The sequence below is a fragment of the Ranitomeya imitator genome, chromosome 7, assembly GCF_032444005.1.
Source record: "Ranitomeya imitator isolate aRanImi1 chromosome 7, aRanImi1.pri, whole genome shotgun sequence".
Taxonomy (NCBI): domain Eukaryota; kingdom Metazoa; phylum Chordata; class Amphibia; order Anura; family Dendrobatidae; genus Ranitomeya; species Ranitomeya imitator.
Genome location: NC_091288.1, coordinates 191945670 through 191960771, shown reverse-complemented (window position 1 = coordinate 191960771; position 15102 = coordinate 191945670). Strand labels below are relative to the sequence as shown.

The window sequence follows — 15102 nt, the reverse complement described above, 5'->3', positions numbered from 1 at the left end:
CCTTTGCCCTATGGGTTGACTCCTTTGCCCTATGGGTTAACTCGTTTGCCCTCTGGGCTGACTCCTTTACCCTATGGGTTGACTCCTTTGCCCTATGGGTTGACTCCTTTGCCTTATCGGTTGACTCCTTTGCGCTATGGGTTGACTCCTTTGCCCTATGGGTTAACTCGTTTGCCCTCTGGGCTGACTCCTTTACCCTATGGGATGACTCCTTTACCCTATGGGTTGACTCCTTTACCCTATGGGTTGACTCCTTTGCCCTATGGGTTGACTCCTTTACCCTATGGGTTGACTCCTTTGCCCTATGGGTGACTCCTTTGCCCTATGGGTTGGCTTTTTTGCCCTATGGGTTGACTCCTTTGCCCTATGGGTTGACTCCTTTGCCCATTGGGATGACTCCTTTGCCCATTGGGATGACTCCTTTACCCTATGGGATGACTCCTTTGCCCTCTGGGTGGACTCCTTTATCCTATGGGATGACTCCTTTGCCCCATGGGTTGACTCCTTTGCCCTGTGGGTTGACCCTTTTGCCCCATGGGTTGACTCCTTTGCCCTATGGGTTGACTCCTTTGCCCTTTGCATTGACTCCTTTGCCCTGTGGGTTAACTCGTTTGCCCGTCAGTAACCTGAGCTTCCTGTGATTTCTCTGTCTAGGAAGCCTTGTGCATGTTTGAGCTCGCTGCGTTGAACATATAAATATTCTTCTCTGCCCTCGAGCTCCACATCTGACATAGACTTATGGTGCATTTACTTCCACATCTAAATTGACGTGGTTGAATTTGGTGCCAGTCACGGCATTGGGTGCCCATTGGTCACCCCACCCTGAACACGCATCATTCTTATTGGATACTCTGTTTGGGTAACAAAGCTTTCAAAATCTTATTCCATGGGATCTAGCGAAATACATCAGTCACTAGAGTCATGTACCTTATAAACACATGCATAATATGTAAAGCATTGTCTCTGCAGTAGTCCAGAAAGAAGCGTTCATAGCACAAGTATGAGCATTTCTGATGCATCAAAGTTATATCTAGGTTGTAAAAGTGATTTGGGTACCAGAGGATCCTTCAATACACCCCTATCCTGGCACAATAATGTCTGTATGGTCTGGTTAAAGTGGATCCATACCCAGATTTCACCATACAAACTGCATATGTGATAAACTAGATTTAAGAGCTGCTGAGGCTGGTGTACTTACTTTGAAAATCTATGTTTGAATGGCTGTGTAATTTTCAATATAAGTCCAGACTCATAAAATGTAAATTTTAACTCCATCCTGGTGGGATGTAGATTTGCAGTGCATCCTGCATCGGGTGCCGGTGTATGGTACAGGATCAGGAGCTGAGCCTGCTCCACACACGACACACGGATGTGGGCCAGATGTATAGCGCAGCTGGCACATGCACTGTATGGAGTGGGTATAGCTCCTCAGCCTGCACCATACACGAAATGGAAAGACATCAGCTGTACATGTTTGGTGGTTGATGCAAATGGAAATCTGGGCAGTGTGGGCTCTAAGTGCCATGGACTCTGCACTCCTTGGTTCGCCAAGTGCTGCTTCTATCACACATTTATGGCATATCCTGAGAGGGTGGACACATCTGTATATTAGACTATAGACTATTCAGATCCATCAACTCTGCATGGTATATAATACTGGACTTCGGGGAAGACTGTCATAATGATATTGTGCTTGCACATATTTATAGTAGGGTGTTGCATGGCTAAGGCTTGATTGGCATGACCAAGTGCCATAGTTTACAGTACAGCCTGGATCCAGGGCAAATATTTGGGAAGAGTGATCTTGCATATCTTGTTTTAGTCTTTGGGTTTCCCCGTCAACCCTCTTACACCTTCTATTTCAGTTACATGATGTGTTTCCTTTATACAGTTTTGTATCATTGCAGTTTTAGCTCTTATTTAGCGCTTTGCTATAAAGGAGGAAGAAAAGTGCTGAATAGCAGGTATGTGCCACCGAGTTGGCTGGCCTCAGTGACGTAAGTCCTGGAATTGAAGGCTCCAGCAACGGTAGGTTGCTGAGAAGGCTTTTATTTGGACTATATTTTGGGTCCGGGATTTAGGAGTGACCAAAAGAATTTGGGTGGGAAAGGACGCTCCCATACATTCCAGTCCAAGTCCTACATAAAGCAGCTGATGTGGGACTGTTTTCTTCCTGGGTTGTTATTTGCTTACGCTAAGGAAAGGCTATTTTTCTTTCTTGTGAACTCTGTTAATGGTTTATGACTGTTTTACTCCAGAACCAAGTGCCGCTATGTTCCCAAACTGCTACTAGAAAGCTTGAATCCTTACGGCCCATTTTAACTGGTTGATTTTATAGAATTCGATCGGTGCAATTTTGTGGCCCCGTTCACAGAGAACGATGCAACTGTATGGAGACAGAATGATCATTATTGTGATCGTTCCTTGCCCATTCTGTATGCATATTGTCAGGATGATGTGATGACGATGTGCTTCCGACAATGATGAATAATGGGCATCTTGAACAATCCAATCAAATGAAACAAACTTTTTGCTCGTTCATTGTCTGATTGGCACCATATTGACGTGGGTCAATGATCTGCTTGTTTGCTGATCAGCCCGTGTAAAAGTATGTACTAGAGACTTTTGCCCTAAAAACACTATTAAGTGCACCATTAGGACACATTAATGTCATACAGGTGGATGCCCCATTTCTTACCCAGAGTAAGGGGTCATTCCCAATCTTGTTGAAATGCGCACTCCATGTGTTACAGGGACTGCCAGTCATGTGATCATTGCGTCAGTCTAAAATATTTTTATCGACATGATAGGTGATAAAGTATGACTTTTTAGTTTCTAACCGCTGGGACCCCCGCCAATGATAACGCGACCCTTCAATGAAACTGTATTCTGTAATAGTGACCAACGCTTTCTTCCCTTTTAAAGGTCCATGCGTGACCACCACTCCCATAGACAGTGAATGCAGCGGTAGACATCCATATACACTATCGCTCCATTCACAGGGGGTACCCAGCAGTCAGATCCTCATTTATCATATATTACTTCACCTGTGCATAGGCATCATGCTGTGACGGTCTTTGGCAAGGAAGGGGGGCGTCAGACTGTCCCTGGAACTGGTACCCTAACTATACCTGCTGCGGAGGTACTCTTGAAGGTAGAGAGGCCTGAGTCTCTGACCTTGCTATGCTCCTGTTAAACCTTAATCTGTCACCTCTCCCACCTCATGATTCCCGGGACAGAAGTATAAGGTAAACAAGACACAAAGACAAAACAGAGATAGTATAATGCAAAAAACATACAAATCGTTCACCAAAGTTAAAGAGGTATATAGGAAAGGATAGGAATGTACCATCTAAATTGAAATAGGACAATGAGGAAAGCATACACACAAAAACAGCACACATCAATCTCCAGTAGCAACAACATTCTCTTATTCAGCACTGTGTCTCCAAGGTGCTAAGAAGCAGAGCTTATCACTGGCAAGACAGAGAAGATCTGGCCAGGTTGTATAGGAAGACCAGATCAGAAGCAGCGCAAAATGGAGCTGCAGGTTTCTGACCAGGATAGAAAGGGTCGCTAATCTCTTCAACACCAAAGGAAACCAAATCCATTTAATATGGGATACAAGCACACAGGCTAAATGGAAGATCTGCGATTCACAATACGTAGTGATCTTGTAACCCCAGATCTCCCAGGAGGACGTGACATACCCGTGACAATAGGTGATACATGTTATTTGTTAGATAAGCCCTTTAAATTGCAATTTCTTAGTCTGGACTTATTTACCATCAATATTCTGGTAAATATATGTACTAGATCAAAGCAAAGCCTTGATGTAGCCCTACAAACCCATCACCAGGCCCATGCTGATCAACAACAGCTGAGTCCTTTAGGACCTAAACCATCATTCCTATTTGATTGCAAGGTCCAAAGTCTCAGAGGAGAGCTAATGTATCTATGGCCGCCACTCTCATACATAATGTTCAGAGCGCATAAAAGCTCCTTCCATTGGGTAAGTGACAGGTGCATTTTAAGGAGTGCACCACTTTTCAGAGTCTTCACTCTGGAATGATGTCAAATCCTTGAAGGATGTGTCAGATGTGACTACTAGTGAGGTGTCAGGAGCCTTCGAAAAGCTGCTGATGTGTCACTGCAATGTAATAGCAGAAGCTGAAGAAAGGGATAATGCATTTTCTCAGCCCTAGGTCCTGTCTACCTAACAAGCCCAAACAGAGTAGGAAGCATGGAAGCTCACAGGAGACTTTTCTCATTAAGACGTACTTCTGTTGACAAGCACATAGATTGGGAGATATGTGATATTGGAGTTTAGTAGAAGTTTAGAATTGGAATTCCAGCAGAAAAGATGAAAATGCAAAATATATTTGCATGCAATGAAGGGGTCTATGGATAAGATAACTATTAATAAGGTTTATCAGTGCACATTTGATATCTATTTTAGGGTCCTATGACCAAAGTTGAGTCTTAAATGGTCACTGTAATTTTACACAACTTGATTTCATTACATACTCAATCTTGATAATCACTTTAAAAAAAAAATTGTTTCCCCCCCCCCCCCCCCCAAAAAAAAAAAAATCACCCCATAGTGTCAGTCTCGGCAGCTCCCTTCTGTGTAACTGCCTGTTGTCAAGTGTAATCCATCACGGGTAGCCGAGATGTCGAGAGGGATTACAGGAAGTGTGCGGGCTTTGCCTCTCTGCTCCTGCTCTTCTGTCTGTTATACTATATACAGGCATAAAGGAATAGCCTTTCAGTTCATCGCAAACAAGGATTAGCAATTCACCGGAAAAAAAACATTAAATTCCCCCCAAAACAATCACAGAAATATGGCCAACTTACCAATACTAATGTATTGCAGGATACAGACATGCTCCCAATATAAATGGCAGAGACAACACAGGTATAAAATACTGATGAACAAATCACTCATACACTGTCATGAGGGTGTCACGTCTCCCTGGGAGACCCAGAGTTAGAAGGTCACGCCGGGTAATGAATCACAGGTCCTCTTTAGAGATGGTGTGATTTATGTCCTATTTTAAATGGATTTCCTTTCCATCAGTGCTGAAAGGGTTAAGGACTCTTTCCATACTGGCTGGGAACATACATGTTGCTGCTCGCAGCTGCTGATATCATTCCATCTCCGTACATATACTAGCTCTAGGCATTTCTACCTTACCAGTAAAAGAATGTTCTTCCTAGAAGTGTTGAGCTGTGTAGTGTTGGAGTTGGGAGTAATGGCTGCAGTGTTCTGTGTTCAGTAGTTTTTGTGAGTGTTTATCTCCTTGTCCTTATTCCTTTTTATTTTGTTTATTCCTCCCTTTCCCTATCTTCCTCACTATTTTTGGTGAGTGTTTTTTTATATGTAGTGGTTTTTATTTATCCCTGTCTGTCGTTGTGTCTTGTTTCCCTTCCTTACATTTCTGTTCCATGCCTCATGGGATGTGGGAGAGGACAGATAAGGGTTTAACAAGAGTTAAGAGTAAGGTTGGAGACCCAGGCCTCTCCACAATTAGGAGTATCCCTGGGACAGAGATAGTGAGGGTCCCAGGGACGTTCCAGGGACCGTTTTAGGCTCCTCTCCCTTACTTCATACCGTCACATCATGACACACACCTACCATTCATGAGGGCGGTTTCTAGTGCAGGCTGAGAAGTGAGGGAAAGTGAGTTTCAGCACCTGTAGTGCTGTTATAATACTGATAAAGAAAAAGAGTTGATGGCAAGAAAAAGTTCCTGGACATATAAGACTTATGTACTACAAAAGAAGTTTTACCTTGTAAAAGAAGCAAAGACGTGCTACAGGTTTTCTGAGAAAGGTTGAGTATGCTTTAACTATAATTGATTGGATCATCCCACAAGAGGATAGCTAAATTTTTCAGATTTTCCTGGCTGTCTGGCTTTCTCCATGGCATGTGCCAGAATGAAGTGAAAATCATGGAGTGAATATATGACAGGATAATGCCGTCCTGGTCTCATTCACCAAAGGGAGTCCTTCAGAAGAAATCCTCGAGATTAACTTCTTCTGGCCATGACCACACGTCGTTGGCGCTCTTGTTCGTTTTGCTGCGATTTTCCAAAATTGAGACACAAACATTACGGGTTTTACAATAATCTCAGCAAAAAAAAAAAAATACACAGCAAAGTGTGAACTTTTAAAAGGTGTCACATCTTAACGCGTGTTTTAGAAATAGCGGACCTCCTGTACTATCTACTTATGTAAGGAGATAGAAATCAAGGGCAGATAATTTTCCACCCAAAATCTTCCAAGCATTTTCCCCCAACCAGGTCTCCTCCACTAGTTCTAAAGCCCACCATGACCTGGCATCCGATAATGAAGTCATGCATGATATTTCGCTAATTCCGGTGGATCATAGGACAATGTAACTATTGCAATTACGGGCTCCAAATATATAGCACAGTGACGTTTAGGGTCCCAGCCAAAATGTTATTGCTCATGGCTCATTTATTAGGACTCTCCTGACACAATTCCTGCTGTCAGCGTTAAGTGCCAGTATGCTGTCATGCCCCGGTGCTATCCTGACGTTTGCATGGAAGTATGATAGAAATTAGCATAGCCCGTCAGGATACAGTTGCATTCGGAGTGACATGACTGAGGTTGTCAGGATGCCTCACAGTTCTGTGCATCAGCACAAACCGCCCGGGAATCGACATTACGAGTGTGTAAACGGCTTGTAGATCCTTTATTAGGAGGGAAAACAAGAGTCGTCCCGCACGTGCGTTCTGCATCACTAGACAGCCTGTCATATTAAATAAACCCGCCGCTCACTTACTAATGACTTACACCCCTTGTGTCTCTTGCAGTGATATATTTGATGCCATGTTCCCCGTCAATCACATCGCTGGAGAGACCGTGATACTACAAGGTAAGAATGTCATAAATATGCTCCATTTATATACATTGATTGCATAGATGGGGTTCACCATCAATGATTAAAAAAAAAAACCTGAAGCTTGTTTTTTAAAAAATTAAATAAAAAAAGTAAACTCATCCCCCACTACACCACATATAATGCTGTTTGTGTCCCCCATTGGTCTCCATACTTCCAACACATGACCAGTGCATTAAGAGATTGACAGCAGTGGTCACAAAACAGGTTGAGATATGAAAACATCAGTTTCCATCAAGGATTAGAAAAACACAGGTATCATGGGTATTCCATGGCGCTTTACATGTGAGGAGGGGTATACATAATAAAAACAAGTACAATAATCTTGAACAATACAAGTCACAACTGGTACAGGAGGAGAGAGGACCCTGCCCACGAAGGCTCACAATCTACAAGGGATGGGTGAGGATAGAGTAGGTAAGGGTAAAGCTGGTCATGCAGTGGTTTGGTCGATCGGTGGTTACTGCAGGTTGTAGGCTTGCCGTAAGAGGTAGGTCTTCAGGTTCTTTTTGAAGGTTTCGATGGTAGGTGAGAGTCTGATGTGTTGTGGTAGAGGGTTCCAGAGTAGGGGTGATGCGCGAGAGAAATCTTGTATGCGATTGTGTGAAGAGGAGATAAGAAGGGAGTAGAGAAGGAGATCTTGTGAGGATCGGAGGTTGCGTGCAGGAGAGTACCGGGAGACGAGGTCACAGGTGTATGGAGGAGAGAGGTTGTGGATGGCTTTGTATGTCATGGTTAGGCTTTTGTACTGGAGTCTCTGGGTAATGGGGAGCCAGTGAAGGGATTGACAGAGGGTAGAGGCCAGGGAATAGCGGGGGGACAGGTGGATTAGTCGGGCAGCTGAGTTTAGAATACATTGGAGGGGTGCGAGAGTGTTAGAGGGGAGGCCACAGAGCAGGAGGTTACAGTAGTCGAGGCGGGAGATGATGAGGGCATGGACTAGGGTTTTTGCAGATTCTTGGTTTAGGAATGTACGGATCCATGAAATATTTTTGAGTTGAAGGCGGCAGGAAGTGGAAAGGGCTTGGATATGTGGTTTGAAGGAGAGATCAGTGTCAAGGATTACCCCAAGACAGCGAGCTTGTGGGACTGGGGAGAGTGGGCAGCCGTTTACTGTAATGGATAGGTTTCGTTGAGGGGGTCGCGTGAGATGGGAGAAAGACGGTGAATTCTGTTTTGTCCATGTTATGTTTTAGAAATCTAGCGGAGAAGAAGGATGAGATAGTATATAGACATGGAGCGATTCTGGTTAGTAGGGTGGTGATATCTGGTCCAGTGATGTAGATCGGTGTGTCGTCAGCATAGAGATGATACTGAAAACCGTGAGATTCTATGAGCTGTCCCAGGCCAAAAGAGTAAATGGAGAAGGGCAGGGGCCCTAGAACTGAACCTTGCGGGACTCCGACAGATAGGGGGCGAGGTGAGGAGGTGGTGTGTGAGTGGGAGACGCTGAATGTCCATTCAGTTAGGTATGACGAGATCCAGGATAGGGCCAAGTCAGTGATGCCAAGGGATGAGAGGGTCCGCAGCAGCAGGGAATGGTTCACTCTGTCAAAGGCAGAGGACAGGTCCAGGAGGAGGAGGACAGTAGTGTCGCTTGCTCTTGGCGGTTAATAGGTTATTGGTGACCTTAGGGCAGTTTCAGTGGAGTAGTGTGACCGGAAGCCTGATTGTAAGCGGTCGAAAAGGGAGCAGGAAGATAGATGGGAAGACAGTTCAAGATGGATGTGTTGTTCCAGTAGTTTTGAGGCATAGGGGAGAAGTGATATAGGGCGATAGCTAGATACAGAGGATGGGTCAAGAGAGGGCTTTTTGAGGATAGGTGTGATTGAGGCATGTTTAAAGCTTGAGGGGAAAACACCAGTTGTTAGTGATAGGTTGAAGAGATGGGTTAGGATTGGGATGAAGACTGTGGCGAGGTTTGGGATGAAGTGGGAAGGGATCGGGTCAAGTGCACAGGTGATGAGGTGCGATCTTGAGAGTAGAGTGGAGAGTCGATCTTCTGTAATGTCGGAGAAGTTGGTTTTGGAGGTGGAGGGCTGGGTAGTTGGGAGGAAGAGCTCTGGGGCTTGTCGACTAAAACTGTCTCTGATGTTCTCAATCTTCTGCTTGAAAAATGAGGCAAAGTCTTCAGCTGAGATGAGTGGGGAGGGAGGAGGTGCTGGGGGACGGAGGAGAGAATTGAAGGTGTTGAATAACTGTTTACGGTTGTGAGACAGGGAGGATATGAGAGATGAGAAGTAGGTTTGGTTTGCTATGGTGAGTGTGGTCTTGAAAGTAGTGAGGGGCTGTTTGAATGCGATGAAGTGCTCGTTGGAGTGGGATCTTTTCCATCTCCGCTCAGCAGCCCTGGAAGCTCGCCTCAGTTCTTTGGTCAGGCTGGTGTGCCAGGGCTGTCTGTTGATTTTGCGAGCTTTGGTATCTGTGAGAGTGGCAACAGATTCCAAAGCTACAGTCATTGTGGTGTTATATAGAGCGACAGCGTCATCCGCATTGTGTAGGGAACTTATGTCTGTGAGAGGGAGGAGGGATTCAGAGAGTGAGTGTAGATCAAGGTGTTTAAGAAATGTTGTGCCTTGGTCATTCCCGTCCTGAGGACAGGTACCTAGGGTTACCAAAAATTATGATTAACAGCTCCTCGTGTCTCTAAATAGAAAAGCTCATCGTTAAAACCTCATTTGATTAATCTTTGAAGGCCATGTGCACCTTCTCGGATAAGTACATCAGTTATGAATGGGAGTAGAGGAGACCAATTTCTGGAAATATTGCTGTCCCCGTGATGTGGTTGGCGGTATTTATCACCTCCTGGTACCTACCTGTAGGATGTGTAGTTATCTGGATAATGAAGAAGATCTTTCATTAGTAGAGAGATGATGAGGGGCTGCACGTTTACACAATCATATTTTAGGATCTACTTTTCCATCTGAGCCCTGTTCTGGTGAGGTCCAGAATGGTGGTGTCCATGAAGAGTATTAAAGAAGGAGACCAAGACATAACTAACAGATCAGAACTACAAAGGGTGGCCAAAACTAGTGGTTTCACCAGCATCAGACACAACTCGGCCCTTTTTTTTTTTTTTTGTACAATATTCCAGAATTTTTGGCCATGGTTTTCGTAGGTATCTTCAATCTACCCCTTGTTAAAACAGACTTAACACCCACCAGTATTTCTGCGGTAAGTGTGCTTCGATAAGTATTTTTCACAGGAGGTCTGCATCTCGCATTAAGTCATTTACATGCAATGTGAGGACAACTAGGTGTGTGGCAAAGACCCTTTGTCCTAAATTTCCATTCAGGAATGTTAGCAGATATGCACACAGAAGTAGCGTAGATGGGAAAGTATTCAGGAAAGGTGATATACCGCTCCATTTATCTACCCACAACTTAAACACATTACATTTTTTCCTTCTCAACTTCTATAGCCGGGTCTCCGAAATGATTGAGATGATCACGTTTCCTCCACGTTCATTTACATTGCCCATTTCTGACATGAACTAGAAAAAGCGCTGCTCTGTGGGTTTGGCAAAGACGAGACCTTAACTAAAACAATGTGTCCAGATCTCAGGGGATAGCGTTATGCCGGTGACAGGGCCAAATATGGTCTCCTTGTAACACATAGATCTCGAATGTTTCCATTACTTATTTGCGCTGTTTTGTCACAAGGTTACATCACATTACACTCTCTGAATCCATAATCTCATTGTCTCTGTTCAAATTTCTTTAGGGTTATGGGGGTTAAATATTTCTAAAGTTTTGGTCTGGAATCTGTAGTTGGTCCATATTCGCCATCACATCAATGTATAGGGGTTATGCTTCTTCTTGTGGAGAGCACCAAGTCGACTTAGGGTGTGTTCTCACGTTGCGTTTTTGCACCTTTTTTCTGCACCAAAATCCAAAGTGGTGGCAGGAAAAAGGCTTCGTACAACACGCAAAGTTTCTCCTCCTGGACTGATCATTCACTCTTTAAATTCTCAATTTAAAGGTGTTTAAGGGGTAACGTTTCTCCTTGTGTTGAGTGGCAAGCCAAGCATGGCATGTCAGAGTGATGAGACTTACAAGCCATCCATGCTCCTCTGGGAAAATAAATATGCAAATTGTGTCTTCAGACTAGAGGACTAGAACTCTAGTATTACCTATCACTGCTTCCAATAGGTGGCGCTAGAGTTCTAGTCTTCTTTCTCAATTTACAGGTAAAATATGTCCTCCATGGATACATTACTGAGCTAGGAGATGAAAATTGGTAAACGTAAAGTTCTTTGGAGAACTGTAACTTTTGTATCAGGAAAACTTGCAGCAGAATGTCTGTGTATTCCGCTAGCTCCTCCCACCTCCATAGAATTTTGAAAGCACCAACTGTCATCTCCTATTTCAGTAATGAAAGTCTGTCTTCACTAAATACAGATTTTACCCATGAATTGAAAAGGAATGATCAGTCCAGGAGGAAGAGAACATAGCAAATTTCTCTGTTAAGATATATTATAAATTATGTTAATTTTCATGCGTACTATGGATTTATGAAATAAAAATTAAAACGATGATTCCACTTTAAATACACATCTACATTGGAGGCGCTGTTAGGAAGATTTGTATCATGACGGATGCCATGACTGAATTCAATAGGCTCAGTGGGGTCTGTTGGGCAAGTGTCCATTATGTGTCCATTATGGCTTCAATTCCACTTTTTTTGGCTTCTTTGGTGGAATTCGGAATCTAGATGTGAATTGAACTTATCTTTCACATTGGAGAAAATCTTGAGCTGAACCTTTATATCATCCATAAACCCTAACATGTTATATGGAAAGAGGGTATCATTATGAGACAACGCCCTTAAGGGCCACCCTACAAACTATATTTTTTTTATGTCTGTTTGCACCACCAATTCTACAAGCTTCTTCCTCTTGGTGGATTTGATAAGCTAAATTATGCACTATTTGTTGACATGTCTGATAGTATATATTTATAATATGATCATATAAATGTAAATTCCTGTACTCTTCAACTTCATTCTATAAAATACTTGTTGTATTTCAGGTGATGAAGGCGACAACTTTTATGTGATTGATCAAGGAGAAGCTGATGTGAGTATACTTCTTTGGCATTGAAAAAAAGGAGAAATGGGAGCATATAGTCAAATTGTAAAATAGACCAACTTTATTTATACAAAACCTTTAAAAGAGCGGTATAGGACATAAATATACATAGTAATGTAACCACAACATAACGTGAATAGGGGAAGGAAACATCCCGCATCCCACCCCCCCCAGAAGTAGTAGAGTAATCAGATGGACGTAATCTAACACCAGGAGGGCACCTAAGCAGGTGACCACACAAACACACCAGGTAGGTGGAAGCAAACAACACACTGGCCAAAAGCAGAGGTCTCTGCATAATAATGATGCTTAACAAGTGGGTGGCAATAACTGTATAGGGCTAGACGAAATGTCTATACTACCACTCATGGTCCCCGCCACACCAAACCATATCATATGTAAGGAGTAATGAGGTAGTACTGTGTGACGGTAAACCACCGCTACCTACGGCACCCATGGGAAGTACACAGCCAGAGTGTGAAACGGCCGAAAAGACGGCCTATTGCAAACACAAATGAGAAAACACGCCTGGTGCTCACCTAATGTCCGTAGGGGGAGAAGGGTGAGGGGATCCCGCCGGTGTAGACGCCCCCTTCTTTGGCATGGAGCATAAGTCATGTTGTGACCATGCCGATAGATCAGAATGTTGATGTTCTTCACCTTGGACCTCTAACTAATGCTAAAAACTTCCCTAAACTGTCATGATGATGGAACTGCATTGCTGCATAGAGCACCAAAACATATTTGGAACAATTCAGAGAATTGCAATGACCTTTGTAAATTGACTGATTATTGAGCCAAGGAACGCTCATTCTCATTCATTCTCCATCACTGACCCTCCCCATGAAAATGCTCCTGGAAAAGAGCTAATTTTCATACTTTTTCTCCCAGGGATCAAAGCATGGCCTACAGGTTCCTCTAAGCCAGCTTGGTTCTCTTCACAAGGAGAACATTTACCTCCTTCAAAGGCCTCTCACCGAGCCAACTAGTATCCTATTGTGCCCTGATGAGGGGCAAGAACACCAAAACAGCTGTCTGCAGATAGAGGCCTTTTCCTTTTGGAGAAGACTATTGTGGCTGAATATCCTAAGTCATGTGGAAAGGCTAGATCTATGGGTCATGTTGGCTTATAGGGTTGCTACCTCTAAGGCGGCACCGGAAAGCTAGCTTTCTTCCTCTTGGATATCGCCTTACCTTTCTTCCTAGGAAACTTTACCTAGTCTACTCCACAAGGAGAATATTCTCTCTTCCCTAGACCTTATGTGAGTAAACAATAATTGTCAGTAGCACATCCCACCGTATAAATGGGGCAAGCAGTAATAAAGGTGTATGTGGACTGAATCAGCACATACCGCCAATGACCGCTCTATGGAGCAGCAACTGACTTTCTATTTCGTTGGTCAACACTCGTTACCGGCAGATATTCTGTCCGTGTAAATGAGCCTTTACTAAGCAAAACTTGAAGACTTAATCCCCCATACACATTAGATGGCTGTCAGCCATGCGAAGTGAACCAATGGCCAACAGCCATTTCAGCCGAAACATAAGCACTCATGGCGAAGTGCTACTGTGTTCACTTCGAGAAAGCCATTGGTTGACATGTTGGCCAGCGTGAGAACAATGTGATCGGCAATACAAAATGAGACATGCCTGATCAACATCTCTCCCTATGATCAGTTGGCTGGTGCCCCTCATACACATTAAAATGTTGGCCGAACTCTTTGATATCGGCGGGTTTGGCTAACATTAATCTAATGTATATGGGGGGGTTTTAAACCTTGCTAAGTAAAGCATGAGTGATGTGATAAGACCTTAGTTTACAATCTTGAGTCAGGGATTTCCAGTGAAGGAAATCTCTAAGAAGCCCTTAAGGGATTTGGGCGCTTTTCTTCAAAATTGGTGGAAGATTAATCTTGTGGACTCCCAAAAATTGTGAACGTGATGTAAGACCATTTTAGATGGTTTCCTCCTTTTTATGATGACGTCTCACCCGGCCTAGTTTTTTTTAATTATTATTGTATGTTAATTTTTTGAGCCCGAACAGTGATATTATTCCAAGTTAAATATTCCATAACTAATTCTTGTTGTTCAAACACGGCACCCTTAGAAGGAAACACGCTATTGACTAATGATTTAACGAGCTCTAAAAAGGTTCCTGAGAATCAGTAAATGGTGTTAAGTCCCTGTGTTTTACTAATGATGCAGTCTGTCTATCGGCCTTAACTTCATAAAAAAGAGGATATCACTTTACCTCTAGTTAAGTAACAGAACCTCCAGGGATATATCTCGGCAGTGAGGTGGCCACCAGGAAGGAATGCACCTGAGGGGGACATTAAGGGAACTTGTTTATTAGTAATTTGTGGCTCATTTATGCTGAGTGGGTAGGGGAAAAACCATGGACAATTTCCTCTGCCAAGACCCTCCTTTACTCATGCCTTGAGCGAGGATATTACTAATAGGTACTGCATGTAACTCTTTCCAGTTATTCGGAACAGACAATGGGTCACACTCAGCCGTTTGAGTAATTTGGCACTTTGCCTACTGTGATCTTTTTCTGAACATAATAAAACTCAAAATTAGGAAACCGTATATTTTAAGCTATATTTGATGACAGACCAGACAACCAACGTGGCCTTACACGCAACAGTCAGCAAAAATGGGACTACAGTTGTGGCCAAAAGTATTGACACCCCTGCAATTCTGTCAGATAATACTCATTTTCTTCCTGAAAATGATTGCAAACACAAATTCTTTGGTATTATTATCATCTTCATTTAATTTGTTTCAAATGAAAAAACACAAAAGAGAATGAAGTAAAAAGCAAAACATTGATCATTTCACACAAAACTCGAAAAATGGGCCAGACAAAAGTATTGGCACCCTGAGCCTAATACTTGGTTGCACAACCTTTAGCCAAAATAACTGCGACCAACCGCTTCCGGTAACCATCAATGAGTTTCTTACAATGCTCTGCTGGAATTTTAGACCATTCTTCTTTGGCAAACTGCTCCAGGTCCCTGATATTTGAAGGGTGCTTTCTCCAAACTGCCATTTCTAGATCTCTCCACAGGTGTTCTATGGGATT

General features: G+C 43.3%; 1 protein-coding gene across 2 annotated transcripts in view; it reads left to right on the top strand.

Annotated features, from left to right (window-relative positions):
* The window catches only part of PRKAR1B (protein kinase cAMP-dependent type I regulatory subunit beta), a 189975-nt gene that overhangs the window by 92122 nt on the left and 82751 nt on the right, over positions 1-15102 (top strand). For both annotated transcript variants that reach the window (XM_069734254.1, XM_069734253.1), the window contains exons 5-6: positions 6843-6904; positions 11959-12005. In XM_069734254.1, coding sequence (XP_069590355.1) covers positions 6843-6904; positions 11959-12005 — 109 coding nt within the window. The remainder of the gene's footprint in view (positions 1-6842; positions 6905-11958; positions 12006-15102) is intronic.